The 19,726-nt window shown below is 40.9% G+C and overlaps 1 protein-coding gene across 3 annotated transcripts in view; it reads left to right on the top strand.

Annotated features, from left to right (window-relative positions):
* The window catches only part of FANCI (FA complementation group I), a 78,802-nt gene that overhangs the window by 57,616 nt on the left and 1,460 nt on the right, over positions 1-19,726 (top strand). For 2 of the 3 annotated variants that reach the window (XM_036842313.1, XM_036842315.1), the window contains 16 exons: positions 42-163; positions 687-851; positions 1,458-1,637; positions 6,402-6,568; positions 7,214-7,287; positions 8,710-8,826; positions 10,988-11,039; positions 11,883-12,010; positions 12,110-12,178; positions 12,364-12,457; positions 12,733-12,920; positions 13,997-14,050; positions 14,133-14,192; positions 16,769-16,843; positions 18,773-18,868; positions 19,127-19,231. In XM_036842313.1, the coding sequence (XP_036698208.1) occupies positions 42-163; positions 687-851; positions 1,458-1,637; positions 6,402-6,568; positions 7,214-7,287; positions 8,710-8,826; positions 10,988-11,039; positions 11,883-12,010; positions 12,110-12,178; positions 12,364-12,457; positions 12,733-12,920; positions 13,997-14,050; positions 14,133-14,192; positions 16,769-16,843; positions 18,773-18,868; positions 19,127-19,231 (1,746 nt within the window). The remainder of the gene's footprint in view (positions 1-41; positions 164-686; positions 852-1,457; positions 1,638-6,401; positions 6,569-7,213; positions 7,288-8,709; positions 8,827-10,987; positions 11,040-11,882; positions 12,011-12,109; positions 12,179-12,363; positions 12,458-12,732; positions 12,921-13,996; positions 14,051-14,132; positions 14,193-16,768; positions 16,844-18,772; positions 18,869-19,126; positions 19,232-19,726) is intronic. The other variant, XM_036842314.1, reaches the window with a different exon arrangement.

Here is a 19,726-nt window from a genome sequence, read left to right as displayed (position 1 = left end):
AGGTTTTTAATAGCTTATTAATTTTATCTTCTGTCTTTTAGGACAAATCATCAGATTTTTCTCAGAGCACTGGTATTGGCATCAAAAACAATATCTGCGCTTCTCTTGTTATGGGAGTTTGTGAGGTTCTAATAGAATATAATTTCTCCATAAGTAATTTCAGGTAAGGTATTGCTGTGACTCTACTTGTAGTTCATTTTATGTGTGTGTGTGCGTTTTTTTTTTTTTAACACTAAACAATATGCTAGGTATGAACAGACCACAGACCATACACTATGTATTAATGGACATGTAGCCTAAGACCAAACTATGTTCTTTCTACCAGGGAACACCAAAGCATATGCCAAAGAGGCTGGTGAATTTTGTCCCTCCAGCAGGCTTTAATGTATTCAAAATTCCTCAGACCCTGAACATAAGAACTCCTGATTTTAACAGAGAAATTTTGATTGGTGGTAGTATTGAACTTTCATTCTCTGCAGTGACTGGTATAAATAAGGGAAGAAAAGAAATAACCCAGATTGGTATGACCTGGGAGTGCTATGTTAATGAAGATCCATTCATTTGTAATGTTGGGTCTAAAATATGACATCTAAAGAAGCATTGTGATTTTTTTATTACTGTATGTGAAAGTGAACCACAGTATTCTGATGCTTGTCCTTGGTGGTCTCTTTTTCCTTTTTACACAGTAAGAATAAGTTTGAGGAGGTTCTGAGCTTATTTATGTGTTACAAGGAACTCTCTGACATCCTTAATGAAAAAGCTGGTAAAGGCAAAACTAAAATGGGCAACAAAACAAATGATAGTTTTTTGTCCATGAAATTTGTGTCTGATCTTCTCACCGCTCTTTTCAGGTAAGGTTCTAACAGAGTGCTTAAAGACAGCAGTGTGGTGAAGCTAAAAATACCTACCCAGGCTCACTGATATTACCTAGCTTGCATTTGCAATTCTTAGCACACATACAGTAAGAAGGAAGGTAGGAGGTTTGTAATTTTCTTGAAATGAAGGCAGAACAATCCTACCTAGGCATTAAAGAGATACTTTGAATTATTAAAGGAAAAATCAGAAACAGTGGACTAGTGAATGAAAAAATAGGATGAATTCCAACAATGTGTTCTAAGAAAATCAACCTAAGTAGCTCAAACACGCTAACAGATAAAAAAAGAAGAAAGAAAAACCTGAATTAAAAAAACAAAGGAACAACAACAACAAAAAACCACTAAAGAAAACTAAGACTGACATTTAAATTTCATCAGAGTTAAAGGAGTGGGGGAGGGGGAGAAAGTGAGGTAACACTGAGAATGATATTTGTAGGACAGCCATGGCAGTGACTCTGGCATGGGCTGCCTAGAGTCTGTCATTTAGAGCTTGCTGGGTACTATTATCCTGAACAGTCCCTAGAAAACCTAATTCCAGGTCCCAATAGCTGTAGAGGAATCTTTCTCTTTCTCTCTCTCTAGGGACAGTACCCAAAGTCATGAAGAGAGCCTGTCTGTTCTAAGGTCCAGCAATGAGTTTATGCGCTATGCAGTGAGTGTGGCTCTGCAGAAGGTACAGCAGCTAAAGGAAATGGGGCATGTGAGTGGCCCTGATGGCCAGAACCCAGAGAAGGTCTTTCAGAACCTCTGTGACATAACTCGGTAAGCCCCACTCACCCTTAGAAACCGTTTCCACTTGCTGTGGAGTCTCCAAGAGAAGAAATTGGGGGTGGGGATGAAGGTGGGTTTGAGGTTGGGCATTGCCCTAAAGGTGAAAGTGCAGTCACTATATTGGGTTTTTTTTCCTAGTCATGTTTTGGTGTGGATTGTTAGTCACATATAAAATGTTATTCTATTACCAGGAATAAAGAGGGATATTACATAATGACTAAATAATTTATCAAGTAGACATAACAATTTTAAATGTATATGTACCTAACAACAGAGCTTCGAAATACTTGAAGCAAAAATGGATAGAACTGAAGGAGAAATACACAAATAATAATCTACCTCTGTTGGTAATCAGTAGAAGTAGATAGAAAATCAGGGAGGACGTGGAAGACTTGAACAACACTATCATCCAGCTTGATTTAATTGACATTTATAGAACATTAAATAAGTTTCAAAATACACATTCCTTTCATGTGCATATGGTACATTCATCAAGATGGACCATATTTTGGGCCATAAAACAAACAAACAAATTTTTAAAAGAGAAATCAGCATATTCTCTGACCACAACAGAATTAAACAAGAAAGCAGTAACAAAAATATGTGGATAATCCCCATATATTTGGAAATTAAATGCATTTCTAAATAACCCATAGTCAAAGAGAAAGTCAGAAATGTTAAAATATCTTAATAGAATGAAAATGAACATTTGAGCGTGTCAAATTTTGTATGGTCCAGCTAAAGCAGTGCCTAGGTAGAAATTTAGAACAATCAGTGTTTATATTAGAAAGAAATCTGAAATCTCTAATGTAGGCTTTTACATTAAGAAAATAGAAGAGCAGGTTAAAATGAAAGTGAGCAAAAGGAAGGAAATAATAAAGACAAAAGTAGAATCATTGAAAATAAAAACAGGGGACTTCCCTAGTTGTCCAGTGGTTAAGAATCCGCCTTCTAATGCAGGGGACGCAGGTTTGATCCCTGGTTGGGGAACGAAGATCCCACATGCCTCAGGGCAACTAAGCCTGCGCCGTAGCTACTGAGCCCACGCGCCACAACTAGAGAGAAGCCCATGTGCCGCAATGAAAGATTCCACATGCTGCAACAAAGATCCCGCGTGCCGTAACTAAGACCCAACGCAGCCAAATAAATAAATAAATCTTTTAAAAAAAAGAAAGGAAAAACAGCAAAAGCAATAGAGAAAATGAGACCAAAATCTAGTTGAGATCAATAAATTCAATAAACTTTAGCCAGACTGACCAGGAAAAGAGAGAAGACACAAATTACAAATATCAGGTATATGAGGAAGAGGAGACATCACTACTGATTCTACACATATTAAAAATTCATAACAGAATGTTAACTTTATGCCAATAAACTTCATAACTTAAATGCACAAATTTCTTTAAAGCTCACTCAAGAAGAAATAGGTAACCTGAGTAATCCTATCTCTATTAAAGAAATTGCATTTGTGATTCAAAATTTTCCCTCAACAAAAACTCCAGACCTACATGTCTCCACTGTTGAATTCTACCAAACATTTTAGGAAATAATACCAATTTATGCAGACTCTTCCAGAAAATGGAGGAGGGAACATGTCCCAACTCGTTTTATAAGGCCAGTGTAAATTACCCTGATACCAAATCCAGCCAAAGACATTAATAAGAAAAGTACAGACCAAATTCTCTCATGAATATAGATGTAAAAAATTAGCAAATTCATCCCAACAGTTTATAAGAAGAATAACATATCATTTAAGTGGAATTTTTCCCAGGATGCAAGGTTGGCTCAAAATTTGTAAATCAATCAGTGTAATTCACCATGTCAACAGACTAAAGAAAAAACCATATGTTCATCCCAGTAGATGCAGGCAATCAGAATTCAACATAAACCATGATAAAATCTCTTGGGAAACCAGGAATGAAAGAGAATTTTCTCAATCTAATAAAGGATATCCACAAAAACCCTATAGTTAAGAGCATACTTAATGAAGAAAGACTCAATGCTTTCCCCCATGTGCTTTCACCACTACTATTCAAAATCATACTGGAGGTCCTAGTCAGTGCAGTAAGACAGGAAAAAGAAAAAGAAATAAAAGACATCAGATTGAAAAGGAAAGAATAACACTGTCTTTATAGACATAATTGTCTACATAAAAATTTCCAAAGAATTTTTTTGAAAGCCACTAGATCTATTAAGTAAGTTTAATAAGGTTGCAGGATTCAAGGTCAGTTTTTTCGAAAACTGTATTTTTATGTACATACTAGTGGTGAACAACTGGAAATTAAAATTTTAAAAACAGTACCATTTACTATAGTGTCACAAAATGAAAACTACTTAGTGATAAATCTCACAAACATGCAAGATTGATGTGATGAAAACTATAAAACATTAATGAGAGAAATCAAAGAAGTCCCAAGTAAATGGAAAGATATACAGTGTCCAGGGATTGGAAGATTCAGTGTGTCAAGGTGTGAATTCTTCCCAAATTAATCCATAGATTCAACACAATACCAATCAAAATCCTATCAGGCTTTATTGTAGGAATTGACAAGTTTATTCTAAAACTTATATGGAAAAGTAAAGGACCTAAAGTAACTAAAAAAAATGTGAAATAAAACAACAAAGTTAGAGGACTCCCACTACGTGACTTCAAGTCTTACTATAAAGTTGCTGTGTTTAAGGTAGTGTGGTATTGCCAGAATCAACGGAACAGAAGTAGATGGTTCAGAATTGATCCACACAAGTATGGTCTTGACTTTCGACAAAGGTGCCAAGGTAATGCAATGGAGAAAGAAAAGTCTTTTCAACAAGTAGTTTTGGAACAGTTGGACATGAATATGTGAAAAAATGAATCTTTTATCCATTCCTCATGTTATATACAAAAAGTTGACTTGAAATGGATCAGACATAAATGTAAAACCAAATATTGTAAAACATCTAGAAGAAGAGAGAAAAGGCTTTGCAACCTTGTTTTAGGTAAAAATTTCTTAGATGAAATACCAGAAGCACAGTCGATATTTTTTAAAAACTTAACTCTGTTCTTTGAAAAACACTCTTAAGGAAATGAAAAGACAAGCCACAGATGAGGAGAAAATATTTGCAAAACACATGTCTGATGATGGACTGGTAACCAGAGTATATAAAGAACTCTTAAACTTGTTAAGAAAACAATCAAATTGCAAAATGGGTAAAATACTTGAACAGACACTTTACCAAAGAAGATGTATAGATGGCAAATAAGAACCCAAAAGGATGGTCAACATAATTAAACACTAGGTAAATGCAAATTAAAATCACAAGGAGATATCAGTAAACACCTGTTAGAATGCCTAGAAGTTTAGATTGACCATACTAGAGTGTTGTCATGGATGTGGAAGAATTTGAACTCTTTTTTTTTTTTTTTTTTAAAGCACTTTTCTTTTTTTTATAGCTACTTTATTTATTTATTTTATTTTATTTTTGGCTGTGTTGGGTCTTCGGTTCATGCGAGGGCTTTCTCTAGTTGAGGCAAGTGGGGGCCACTCTTCATCGCGGTGCGGGGACCGCTCTTCATCGCGGTGCGCGGGCCTTTCACTATCGCGGCCCCTCCCGTTGCGGGGCACAGGCTCCAGACGCGCAGGCTCAGTAGTTGTGGCTCACGGGCCCAGCCGCTCCATGGCATGTGGGATCTTCCCAGACCAGGGCTCGAACCCGTGTCCCCTGCATTAGCAGGCAGATTCTCAACCACTGCGCCACCAGGGAAGCCCAAGAATTTGAACTCTTATACACTGTTGACAGAAATGTAAAATGGTGCATCCACTTTGGAAAATAGTTTGGCGGTTTCTTAAAAAAGTTAATTAAGCACATACCTACCATATGATATTCCCACCCCACTCTTAGATATTTACCCAAAAGAAACGAAAGTAGATGTTCATATAAAGGTTTGTATACGGCAGCTTTATCTGTAACAGCAAAATCTGGAAACAACCTAAAAGTCTGTCAATAGATGGATGGATAAATTGGTGAATGGACAAGCTGTGGTACATCCATACCCTGGAGTACTACTCAGCAATAAAATGGGACAAACTACCAATACATGCAGCAACATAGGTGAATCTCAAAAGCATATGCTGTTAGCAAAGCCAGATTCTAAAGGCTGCATAATGAATGATACCATTTTTACTTTTTTTTTTTTTTTTTAAACTTTGGGTTTATTTATTTTATTTATTTATGGCTGTGTTGGGTCTTCGTTTCTGTGCGAGGGCTTTCTCTAGTTGTGGCAAGTGGGGGCCACTCTTCATCGCGGTGCGCGGACCTCTCATTATCGCGGCCTCTCTTGTTGTGGAGCACAGGCTCCAGACGCGCAGGCTCAGTAATTGTGGCTCACGGGCCTAGTTGCTCCGCGGCATGTGGGATCTTCCCAGACCAGGGCTCGAACCCGTGTCCCCTGCATTGGCAGGCAGATTCTCAACCACTGCGCCACCAGGGAAGCCCCCTGAATGATACCATTTTTATATGATAGTTTGTAAATAGTAAAATCACTGGGACAGGAAACAGACCAGTGGTTGCTTGCGAAATCGAGGAGAAATAATTGATTACAAAGGAGCACATGGAAACTTTTAGGGTGATGGAAATATCTTGATTGTGGGGCTGAGTACACAACTGTGTAAGTTAGTCAGAATTCATAGAACTATACATCTATAGGATGGGAATTTTACTGTATGTAAATTGTACCTTAGTGAACCTGACTTTGAAAATAAAATCACTTTTCCCCAGGGTCTTGCTTTGGAGATACACTTCAATTCCTACTTCAGTGGAAGAGTCGGGAAAGAAAGAGAAAGGAAAGAACATCTCGCTGCTATGCTTGGAGGGTTTGCAGAAAATATTCAGTGCCGTGCAACAGTTCTACCAGCCCAAGATTCATCAGTTTCTCAGGGCTCTGGGTGGGCATTTCAATTCTGATAAATTGGCTCTCTCTGAGTTTGTCTTCTTTTTTTTTTTTTTTTTTTAATTTAATTTTTTTGGCTGCATTGGGTCATCGCTGCTGCACGCGGGCTTTCTCTAGTTGCAGTGAGCGGGGGCTACTCTTTGTTGCGGGGCGCAGGCTTCTCATTGTGGTGACTTCTCTTGTTGCAGAGCACAGGCTCTAGGCGCGCGGTCTTCAGTAGTTGTGGCGCACGGGCTTAGTTGCTCCACGGCATGTGGGATCTTCCCGGACCAGGGCTCGAACCCGTGTCCCCTGCATTGGCAGGCGGATTCTTAACCACTGCGCCACCAAGGAAGCCCTGAGTTTGTCTTTCTTAACCAAACCTCTTGATTCTAGTTGTTAACCTACCAGAGGACACCTGAGAAGTCCTAATGTTGCTAAGGAGTGACATCTAGTGGATTCAGAATTGGCACTTACTGGATTACATTTATCCACAAACAGTGACTGGAAAATGGAATATAGTATTAAGAAATTGCAGAATGTTAGGAATATAATTAAATCTGCCTCCAGACTTTTTTGGCTTCCTAAAATTTTAGTATGAAAAGGCAAAAAAAAAGCCCAAGCCCATTTCAAAGAAGGTAGAGTTCTTTTCCTTTCCTAGATGCCACAGATGAGGAAGAAGAGGTGGAAGTCAGTGTCACTCAAAGAGCAGCATTCCAGATCCGGCAGTTTCAGGTGAGAAGCCTGGGAAACTGCAGTACTTTGTGAGGGTCCTTGGAAAGGGACTGTTAGCAGGGCCAGCTGGTGAGAATGGGCAGACAGTGAGCAAGCAGAACAGGAATTTCTTCTGGGTCATCATTCAAGCAACAAGACAGAGCTCTTAGAATGAGAGAGAATGCATTTAAGAGGATTCTAGGAAGGATGTGTATTTAAGCCACCCCAACCTGCAGGAGTCATTGCCTCTAAGAATCACTGAGCTGATACAGAGAGATAGCCAGGAGCCCATTAATGCATGCAAATATAATTTGGCTTTGTCTGTCAGATTGCATAAAAACTGGACAGTGAAGCCTATTAGCTTCTTTTTTTTTTTTAATTAATTAATTTATTTATTTATTTATTTATGGCTGCATTGGGTCTTCTTTGCTGCCCACGGGCTTTCTCTAGTTGCGGAGCTTGGGGGCTACTCTTCGTCGCGGTGCACAGGCCTCTCATTGTGGTGGCTTCTCTTTGCTGCAGAGCGTGGGCTCTAGGTGCGCAGGCTTCGGTAGTTGTGGCTCGCAGGCTCTAGAGCACAAGCTCAGTAGTTGTGGCTCGGGGGCCTAGCTGCTCTGCAGCATGTGGGATCATCCTGGACCAGGGCTCGAACCCGTGTCCCCTGCATTGGCAGGCAGACTCCTAACCACTGCGCCACCAGGGAAGTCCCTCGTATTAGTTTCTAACCACTAGTTGTCACAATATCAGGATCTTTTATCACAGAGGACTTCTTTAATAAATAATTTTAAAGTTCCTATTATATGCCAGGGACTGTTCCAGGTGCTGAAGATATAGCAAGGGATAAAAGAGACAAAACCCTACCCTCACAGAGCTTACATTGTAGTGGGAAGAGACTAACAGACAAAATACAGTGTTTCAGGTGGTGAGAGAGAAACAGAGAAAAGGAAAACAGGGAAGGTGTGTAGGGAATACCAGCATTGGGGCGTGGTCTAGCCCTGAGGTCGGCGGATGGGCTTCAGGGAGTTGCAAACCACCCAAAACTGGGTGCACGGGAATTCCCTGGCGGTGCAGTGGATAGGACTCAGTGCTTTCACTGCCATGGGCCCGGGTTCAATCCCTGGTCAAAGAACTAAGATCCCGTAAGCTGTGTGGCATGGCCAAAACAGAGAAAAAAAACTGGGTGCACAATTCATTCCTGATGTACATTTGGCAGGGGGTTGGAGAAGGAGTCCATAGTTCTCAAGAGAACACTTAGACCTACGATCAGAAACAGGGTAGGAAACCACCTATTCAATCCAGGTTTATTTTCAGCTTTTATCCTCTTGGATTTTTGGTGTTTTTGAATCCTTTCTGTCCCAGCCTTAGGAATCTCCGGGTAGATGTCTCTTCTCCCTGCTAGTAAGATGTCTGCTAATGTTTCTGTGTATACTTTTCCTTTCTCAGAGGTCCTTGTTGAATATACTTAGCAGCCAAGAAGAAGACTTTAATAGCAAAGAAGCCCTCCTACTTGTCACTGTTCTCTCCAACTTGTCCAAGCTACTGGAGCCCTCCTCCACTCAGGTATGAGTACCACTCATTCACTCCCACTTAGCATCCCTCAGAAGGCAAGGAGTGTTATGTCCTAAAGTGTATATCTAAATGTCTGCTTGAAATCTGGCTTATTTAAAATAATATATTCAATTATGCTTCTGAATTAATATAAGATCTACAAGATGTACCTTTCGCTACATAGTGTTTCTACCATGTTATAATTACTGCTTTTGTTTGTTTGGCCACTGTCAAGGGTAAACAGTAAGCACTACAGAAAAAAATCTTGTCTATCTGTGTTCAGCCTTCTTAATGTGGGTTTTTCCCCACTCTTGGTGTTTCTGTTCTTTTCTAAAATGAAAGTATGTTAATTATCAAGAAGGTAGCTGACATTCAGCAGTTAACTTTGTCATCAAGGTTAGCTGGTACTGAGTTTGGGGGAGATTCAACAAAAGGTGATAAGTCAGAAAGCATGATCATAGTCCTGAAACAGAATCAGTTCTGCCCAGATAGGTTTTAGGTATATGTGTATGGGTCTGCACACGGACACGAAGAATGTATGTACCCACGTGAGCATTCACACATACAGAATAAGAGAAGTGCCACATTTTGTGGGTCTGTTCCATTCAGGAGTGATTTCCCTAGAGGATGATAAAGAGAGTGCTTGAGAGCCTAGGACTGTGTGGTTCTACCAGACCTCCTTCCTGATCTGTGAGGAGACAAGTTGGAGTGCTGAGATGCAAGCCTCCTTGTGTAAGGCCTTGCTTTAGGAAGAGCTAGCCAGACCATAGCCCTGTGTGTTATGGTGTTTGAGCACTGAAAAGCAGACTTGATTTTCCTGTTGTCCTAGTTCCATGTAGCCCAAAGAAAATCCCTTTTGTTACTTATGTCATCCTAGATCAAAACAATGCATCTCTGCACTTTACTTTCAGCTTCATTCTTTCGTATTGCTACTTTTGCTGCAAGGAGCCCAGGATTAGGAAAGAAACACAGACAGAGAATTGGAACATGGTGACATCTGAGGGAAAATAAATAGATGTGGAAAGGCTAATATAAACAGGAAATTTTTTAAATTTAATTTTCATCACGCACCCCCTCGTAACTTCAGGTAGTCTGTTTAAAATTTTTTAATTTAATTTTGAATGGGTAATAAAGTTCTATGATTTGAAAACCAAAAATTATAAAAAGATTTACAGGAAACGGTCTCCCTTCTATCCATGTCCTCCATCTGTTCAGTTCTTCTTCTCCCCCGGTAAGTAAATATCTTCTTTTAGTTTCTTATGTAAAGAGTTTTTTATTCCTGTAGAGCAATATGAATATAGATTCTTATTCCTGACCCTACTCTTTTCACACAAAAGCTTGTTCAGCATCCTGCTTTATTTATTTGTTGCATTTAATACTGTATTCTGGAAATCAGTATTCTACAGTAATCACTGTATTCTGGAAACCCTTTTTGTATCAGTTCGCAGAGAACTTTCAGTTAGCCTCTAAATTGATCTTTTTCCCCAACAGATCAAAAACTAGATTCTTACTCATTGTTTTACTCTGAGGTATCACTGCATTTCAGTGCCTTTGTGGCTGAAAGCCAATCCCAAACAACTGCTGAAGCAGAAAGCTGAGTGTGTATCTGGAAACATAGGACCTACTATCCCAAGACCTTAAGCTTCCCCAAACTCTGTTTTTTGGCCTCTTTTCTTTTTCTTTCTTCTTCTTTTTTTTTTAATCCCTCCTCCCTTTTAACCTCCTATGGCCTCTTGGCTCCTAATAGCTAATTCGACTATCACTATGGCCAGGATCTTACTCTCCTGTACCTCTGTTAGCTTACTATCCTTAAAGATGTCTCAAATGCAGAGAGTGTGGGGCATGGGAAGAGGAAAAAGGGTACTTTAGCCCTAGACCGTGGTGGTAGGGGCAGAGGAAGCTCAAAGGGTAAGAGCCCAGACCCCAGGACCTTTGGCCCTTAATGAGGGCATTGAGAATTGAGTCATATGCTATATTTGAGAAAAGTATCAATAATTCTTCTCATAACTTTGGACTTATTTTTATGCTGTTTTTAGTAGATTACCACTTTAGATCCAGGCACGTGTTTTAGCAGGTGATTTGCTTAGACTTGGAAAGGTCTAGGGCTCTTTTAGTCTGACAACACCTAGGTCTGTCTTTTGGCATGATTCTGTAATATCTGAATGATCTCTAGTTTGTGCAGATGTTATCCTGGACAACTAAGATTTGCAAGGAAAACAGCTGGGGTAAGTTTCCTGACATGTTTCCTTTTAGGCTTTATATAAAATCATCACCACCAAACAACATTTAGAAAATTACATATTCACCAGAGTGGCCAAAATGAAAAAAACACACACAATACCAGTACCAAGTGTTGGTAAGAATATGGAGCAGTTGAACCTCTCATTCGCTGCTGCTGGAGCTGTAAGTTGGTATAACCACTCTGGAAAACTGTTTAGCAACATCTAACTACTAAAATTAAACATATGCTTATGATCCAGCAGTTCCACTCCCAGCAAAAATAGGTGGAAGAATTCTCACAGCAGCACTATTCTGATAGGCAAAATCGAACCCAAACATTCATCAGCAGTAGAATGGATCAAGGGATTGTGCTGTATACACATAGTGGAATACTGTAATGAGAATGAACAAACTCCAGTGACACAACATGGAGGAATCTCACACACATAACATTCAACAAAAGACAACAGACACAAAAAAGAGTACTTACTGTACGATTCCATTTAGATAAAGTTCAAAATCAGACAAAACTGGATTACAGTTACAAGGCAGAATAACAGTTTCCTTGGTGGGGTGAGGGGGCGGTTCTGGGGTGCTGGTAGTGTTCTATTTCTTGACCTGTGTGCTAGTTATGCAGTGATGGTGACTAATAATGGGAAGCATCTCCCTTGTTTGGACTCGTGGATAGAAGTGCACCTTTGTGGGAGAGCTGCCTTGATTGGAGTGTGTGCAGCACAGGGATATTGTGCCTGAAACATGACGAGCTACATGTTCCAGTTAGGCACCCCACACCCCCCAAAGGACTGACTTGGATTATAACTTATCTTTTCTTTCCTTCCTACTCCTAGAGGATGCCTCATTTTGCAAGGGCTTGATGAATTTGCTCTTCAGCCTCCATGTTTTGTGTAAGAGTCCTGTGACCCTGCTGCGTGACTTGTCCCAGGATATCCATGGACATATTGGAGACATAGACCAGGTACCATAGTGAGCCTTTAATACAACACCCTGAGTTGGGGATAGAAGCCAGGGGAACAGCCTTACTGTCATTATATCTCACCTCTCTTTCCCTCCCCAGGATGTAGAAGTGGAGAAAACAAACCACTTTGCAATGGTGAATTTGAGAACAGCTGCCCCTACTGTCTGTGTAAGTGTTGATCCCCGACCCTTGGGAAATAGCCTTGTCGTACCTTCCATTTTATTCCCTGTGAAGAGTGAATTATAGTGGCTCGCGTCCTGAGGCCTGTAACCCACCCGCAGGTGGCCATGGTTATCATATTACACCAGCAGCTGTGTGCAGTGAGCCATGCCAGGCATTCTTTTCTTTCACAGTTACTTCTTCTGAGTCAGGCTGAGAAGGTCCTAGAAGAAGTGGACTGGCTAATCACCAAGCTTAAGGGACAAGTGAGCCAAGAAATCATACCAGGTAAGTTAACTAAAATCTGAATTGGAGGACTGCATAAAAGCAGATGCCCTGAGCTCTGTTTGTTTGTGCTAGATTTCCAAAGTAATGAAGGAAGTAGAAGGTAGTGTGCCTTATGACAGCATGATTATTAATGTATTTTGCATGATGAATTAAATACATGCTCATTTTCCCTACAGACTTCCTAGTTAATGTTTCGTTGGTTTCTAAATCTCTTTCACTTGAACTAGAAAATAAGGTCAGTTGGGTTTGAATATGCCAGTTTCCTTTCCTTTCAGAAGAAGCCTCTTCTCAGGCAACCCTACCAAATCATCCCATTGAGAAAGCCATCATCATACAATTGGGAACTCTGCTTACATTTTTCCACGAGCTGGTGCAGACAGCCCTGCCGTCAGGCAGCTGTGTGGACACCTTATTAAAGGACCTTTGCAAAATGTACACCATTCTTACAGCACTTGTCAGATATGTGAGTATTGGAGAGACAATCACTACTATCATTCTGTCCCACCCAGCCAGGACATTACCCCCTGCTGCAGAACGCCCCTGTGCAGAGAGCTCTTGACTACATCTTTGCAAATGATGGTTTGATCAGTAGGTGGCAGCTGTCTCCACAGGCCCGGAAATAACGGTTGAGGCATAATTCTAAATCTGTTTTTAGAGGCCCTTATTTCTTTAGCATATGAGTATGTAGCACCTGATGGAGAGTAAATGCCTCTTCAAACACCTTCTAGGACTCAGTCTAAACTATAGCTATAGAACTTAATCTGATTCCAACTGCACAAAAAATTAGACTATTTCAGACCAGTCTGGGCACTGAAAAGGTGTTTGTTCCTTTAACAAGTGGGTGTTAAATGCCTCACAGGTCAGGTACTAGGGTAGGGAATAAGTTTATTTTTAAAAAATAAAAGGCATAACTTGCCCTGGGTTTAAGTTAATGCTTCTTAGTATCTGTTAACAAGAAACTCTTTTTGTACTTGCAATATTTTGATTCTCAGCAGACATTCAGAGAGTGATAAGAACTAGGTAATTTAGTTCTGATTCTAGCAACGACCCACATTAAATACTTAGAAAGGCACAGACAACCCAAGAAAGACAGTAGACCACCTCACACCATGTACCCAAACAGCAGTGTGGCCATTTCTGAGAACGTGCAGCTCTGGCTACAAGGTATGGCTACTAAGCTTCTGTGGTAGAAATACTGAGAACCTCTAATCTTTATTGGCTTTTTCTAAAGCAAAAACAGAAAAGTCGTTGGTTTTCTAGATGCAGGGACTACCAGCCTGAAGGATTTTTAAAGCAATAAACGGAACAAGTCAGAAACAGAAACCCTTTATTGCCTGCTGTCTGGGAAGCTTTGGAACTTAGAGGAGGGGAAAAAGGAAGCCTTGAGTCTTGGATTCTCCATGAATATGGTAGCTTACTTTCTTTTCCCTCTCCAGTCAGAGCAATAAGTCATACTCCATTTGCTCACTGAGTCACTACCTGTAGTTTCATGGGACATTTATATAGGAAGGCATGCTAAATCTTGGAATCTTTTGTTAGTATCTCCAGGTGTGTCAGCACTCCAGAGGAATTCCGAAAAATATGGAAAAGCTGGTGAGCTGAGAATGCCTTTCCTAGGAATGGGGAAAGCATCTTATTCATACAGTTACATTGATTTCCTTTTCCTTTGCTGCAGGTGAAGCTGTCAGGTTCACATCTGACCCCGCTATGCTATTCTTTCATTTCTTACATACAGGTAAGTGATTCAGAGTCTGTACCAAAATGCATCTTCAAGTAAGAAAGGACTCCTTATATTCCCAGGGGACCGCTAGGTCACCTGAGCTAAGCGTATATAAAGTTTCTTCCCTACTTAAAGTAAGCCAAAGGTGCCCATATGAGAACAAGCCAAGGTTTGAAGTCTTTACAGCAAGGAAATCTTTATATATTAAAAAAAAAAAGTTTGATTTAGCGAGAGAAGGCATTTGATATGTGTGCACTTGGAGCAGGGGAGAAACAAACATGCTTGGGCTCAATGACTTGGTTTATTTCTGGGTGATTCCAAATGCATGCCTTTGGGCATCCTTTGGAATGTAAGTAAAGTAGCGGCATAGTGAGAATGAATGAGGTGATGCATGGAAAGTGCTTAACACAACACCAGGCAAGTGTTCTCTAATGTTAGCTGTTCTAATAAAATGAACGTGGCCTTACAGCATCATTTCCCAAGCTGAACTCTATGGAACGTTCTGCCAAATAGTAATATTAGGTATTAAAAAGACCAAGAACAGGACTTCCCTGGTGGCGCAGTGGTTAAGAATCTGCCTGCCAAAGAATAAGCCCGAGCTCCGCAACAAGAGAAGCCACTGCAATGAGAAGCCCGCACACTGTGACAAGGAGTAGCCCCCACTCGCCGCAACTAGAGAAAGCCTGTTTGCAGCAACAAAGACCCAATGCAGCCAAATAAATAGGTGAATAAATAAGTTAATTAATTTTTTTAAAAATTAAAAAAAAAAAGAAAAAAAGACCAAGAACAGCTAGTTAAGAGGCCAAGCTGAGACTTGAACCCAAGTACGTTGACTCTACAACAGGGGTCAGCAAACATTTTCTGCAAAAGGCCAGATGGTAAATGCTTTTAGGTTTTACAGACCATACAGTCACTGTCACAACTAAACTCTGCCGTTGTAGCATAAAAGCAGCCATAGTCAATACACAAATGAATGAGCTTGGCTGTGTTTAATAAAACTTTATTTTGAAAAACAAGCAGTGGGCCTCTGGGGTTTAGTTGGTCACCCCTTGCTCTAGAATCATACTTGGTACTCATTGACATGTAAAATGTTGGGAGGTTTTGGGGTTTTGTGTTTGACCCCATTCTCAAGCTCTTCTTTTGCTTATCACCAGGCACCTTCTAGACTATCTTTTTTTCTACACTACACAAAAACCAGTTTATGTATTCCCTGGATATTTCCCCCCTTCTCGATTCATATTTGACTTAAAGCCTTACTTGACAAGTCAGCTGATCCACAGGCAAACATTTTTCTCTTTGTGAGATGTGCTTAATGAGTGACCTTGGGCAAGAGCCCATGGTTCCACTAACTCCAACTTCTATCTAGAAATCTGGATTGCATTTGCCGCATCTTTCAGAGAGCTGTTTATTCTCTTATGGACCCTTTCTTTTCCTCATAGCCTTGGATCTCAATGGGAAGAAAGCAATGAAAGCCATTGCTCCAAAACCCTTAGCATCCTGCTCAGAACTGTATACCTTTAAAAGATGCTTCTCTTCCAGCTACAATTTTAGTCCCACCTGAATCAGCAGAAATGGGCAGTAGATGGGGTTGATTTAGGGAGTTCCAACAAGGTCCCATGTTGGGTACAACTTCTAGGAAGATGGCTCACTTCCCATTTGGTCCACATGGGGTCTATCTATGGCTGCTACTCTGCCCCTCCCTTAAGAAGTCTTCACCCTCTACCTTGCCTTCCAGGGCCAAAAACAAGTTTCTTCATACCAGCATCTCTGGGATACCTGCATTTTCTTATTTTCCAGAACATGCCGTGTGGACCAAGCCTCCCGCCTTTCACATAGCTCCAGTAGTATAATTTGTCTCCATTTGCAGGTCTCTGTTTTTAATTCTTTTCCTTGTCACATGGAACGTGGTAATGTTCCATTCGTGGAGGGCACAGAACTCCCCTTCAGGTAAAAGGTTCCTGTTTGTGTACCTCACACTTGGGTGGTCTCTCCCGACTCATGTCTCAATTCTCTTCTGCCTTATCAGAATCCTGTTCATCTTGGTTCCCTTATTGGTTCTTCCTTTTTCCAGGAGCTCTTTATTCTCTAATTATGTACAACATAGGGAAGTAAGTGTTCCTGTGACCTTTAAACCCTTCTGGAGCATGTAACCACTTGTCATGTAAGATACATTGTTCTGGGAACAGCCTCTCCAGCTTCCTCTTCTTTATGCAACCCTTTTAGCTAACTTCCCAGTTGGGAAACACCTATTCCTACTTAACCGTGACAGTCCTTTTGTGCCTCACTAGTCCCTTGGCTGCCCTGCTATAGTAATGGTTGGTCCTGCCCTCAGTTCCATGTGCTAGATGTATCCAAGAGCAAGATGGTAAACCTCCCAACAAAAAATAGAAAAATATCTGAGGATTATAAAGCGTCCCAGAATGCTTCCCACCTTCCGGCATCTGCTGCAGGATAATCTCTTCACGCAGACTTGGTCCCCCTAAGAGTTCCCCCATACTCCACTGTAATCATCATACTAGAAATTTACCACTAGCCTGCTAGCTCTACAGAACAATCTTCAGAAATGACAGAATTTGCTTCTGTTTCTTTAGAACAAGAATAGTAAGAGCCTAAAACATACAGGAGAAAAGAAAAAGGAGAAAACCGCTGCTGGGCCCACAGCCATGGTAAGCTGCTGACAGTGATCAAGATGTGGTTGCTGGGACCTCCCTGGCGATCCAGTGGTTAGGACTCCGAGCTTCCACTGCGGGGGGCATGGGTTTGATCCCTGGTCAGGGAACTGGGATCCCGCATGCCGCGCAGCACGGCTAAAAAAAAAAAATGTGGTTGCTGATGAACCTTGAAAATATTATATTAAGTGAAAGAAGCCAGTCAGAAAAAGACTACATGAGTCCATTTATATGAAATGTCCAGAAAAGGCAAATTTAAAAAGACAAGATGAGTGGTTGCCTAGAACTGGGGAGTGGGGGGAAGGGGGGGTGTTGGAGAAACTGGGAAGGTGCCTGCTAAAATGGGTGTAGGATTATCGGGGGGGCGGTGGTGGTGAAAATTCTAAAATTGATTATGGTGATGGTTATACAACTCTGTGAATACACAAAAACACACTAAACTGTGCAATGTAAATCGGTAAATTGTATTGTATATGAATTATATCTCAGTAAAGCTGGAGGGAAAATGTTTGTGTATGGCTCCTTCTCAGCTCATGGACTTTATGTTCAGATGGAACATCTTTTTCCTCTGAACCAAAAAACATATACTTTATTCAGGAAGTACCAGAAAATCTTGAGCTCTTTCTTTAAAAATAGAAATAGCTTAGGATAACCATTGTGAAGGAACTGGTTTTAAGAAAAGTTAGTGAGTGCAACAGGTGCTCCCTAAAGGATGTGAAAGAGTTGGAGAGGGTGCAGGGAAGTGGGTTCTCTAGTGCACTGCTGGCAAAGGTGAGAATTCAGTACTCTCTCACGGGGGCAGTGTGGCAGTAACTGCTCAATTTTAGACCTATACATTCACACACACACACTCTTTACTGCAACAATTCCATTTTTAGGATATAGAAATTGTAAAGGCCTATGTATAGAATAGTCCTAGCAGTGTTGTAAAGTAAAAGTGAAATATTGGGAAAACTAGGATACCCACTAATAGAGGACTGGCTAAATGGGTTTATAGTATATTTATACTGTAGAATACTATGCAGACATGAAAAAAATACAAATCTAAATGTTCAGATATAGGATTCTCTCCCAAGATAATGTTAAAAAGAAAAAAAAAAAAAGATGAGAACAATGTCCTCATTTGTAGTTTTAAAAAATATATATAGAAACATGTCTATATACATAAGAAACATGGAAGGATCTACAAGTTACAATTCAAGTTGAGGGGAAAGAGATATATTAATACCAGCAATGAAAATTCATATGTAGACCAGAGAGAGGAAATAGAGGTAGTGTAGAGTGGGCTCATTGTTACAAGAATATCAAGTCAGGCAACCAAATATCTACAAATGGTCTATCCCTCAGCCAGTTTCTAGATAACAAATATTTAGGAATTATAAAAAGGATTCATTGCAATCTCCATTAGCATTTAGCTCCTTTGCTGAGAGTGAACTGTTAAAAAAATCTTAATTACTGGTATATAAGTAAAACTGCATTTGATTGGAAGACTGACTAGCTTTCTCCCAAAGCCATGAGCAGTTCTGCTACAGACAGCTTCAGAGGACTTCAGGAACCCTTGAAGGGACTTCCCTGGTGGCGCAGTGGTTAAGAATCCGCCTGCCAATGCAGGGGACACGGGTTCGAGCCCTGGTCCGGGAAGATCCCACACGCCGCGGAGCAACTAAGCCCGTGCGCCACAATTACTGAAGCCTGCGTGCCACAACTACTGAAGCCCACACGCCTAGAGCCCGTGCTCTACAAGAGAAGCCTCCGCAATGAGAAGCCTGCACACCGCAACGAGGAGTAGCCCCCGCTTGCCACAACTAGACGAAGCCTGCGCGCAGCAACAAAGACCCAACGAAGCCGAAAATAAATTTATGTTAAAAAAAAAGAAAACCGCCTTGAACCCAAAATTTAGGTGGTCTTCTCTTCTTTGCCCCGTAGGCCAGAGCTCTTCGGGAAACCAAGCCAATCCCTAATCTCATCTTTGCCATTGAACAGTATGAAAAATTTCTCATCCACCTTTCTAAGAGGTCCAAGGTAAACATATTCTGTTTTCTACCAATTCCATTTACCCTGTGAAGGGACCTGGGAAACTGAAGCAACACAACTGCAGTGGGGGAAAAATCTACTGTTCTTTTTTGTTTCTGATCTGATGGCCTGAATCCAAACATTCATGGATTCAAGTGGGTGTGTGCCTTCCTAGAGGAACTGAAGGGTTTGTCAGAGATGGTTTAGGCTGTCCTGGGCAGGACCTGTCAGTAGGAAAATGTGTCCATGTTTACAATCCTGTCACAGGTGAACCTGATGCAGCATATAAAGCTCAGCACTTCACGAGACTTCAAGATCAAAGGGAACATCCTGGACCTGGTTCTTCAAGAGGATGAGGATGAAGATGAAGAGGTCAGTGCCTGCTTCTGACTGGAGTGCAGCAAGCCCTAGCCACCCTTTCTAACTGGGGTTAGCAGCCTGTCTGGGGGCAGCCACGGGTTAGTGGAGGGGCAACAACCACAGAGAATGGGCCAAAAGGTGGTCAGACAAAGATGAAACAGGCTCCTCAAGACAGGGGCTGTAAACTTGGAACAATACACAGTTGCCCAGGCTTGTATACATTTTAAGTAGACATTTCCAGAAAGGGGGTGATGAAAACAAGGCCTTCCTGTGGGTCTTCCCCTGTGACCTTTTGAGCCATTGGAAAATTACGAGCCCAAGCATTCTGGCTCAGAAAGCAGTTTACTTCCTCTTTTATCATGCCCTCATTCGAAGGAGGGCCACTCTATGATCAGCTCAGGTAGTCATGCCAGTTTCTTATCCTCCTTTTGCCCTCTGGTAAGACTAAAGGGAGAGGAACAAACCAGTTACAACAGCACACCGTGAGCCCTATAGCATCTCTGAAGC

The sequence above is a fragment of the Balaenoptera musculus genome, chromosome 2 (genome assembly GCF_009873245.2).
Source record: "Balaenoptera musculus isolate JJ_BM4_2016_0621 chromosome 2, mBalMus1.pri.v3, whole genome shotgun sequence".
Taxonomy (NCBI): domain Eukaryota; kingdom Metazoa; phylum Chordata; class Mammalia; order Artiodactyla; family Balaenopteridae; genus Balaenoptera; species Balaenoptera musculus.
Note: the sequence above shows the minus strand (reverse complement) of the source record. Positions and strands in the feature narration are given on the sequence as shown.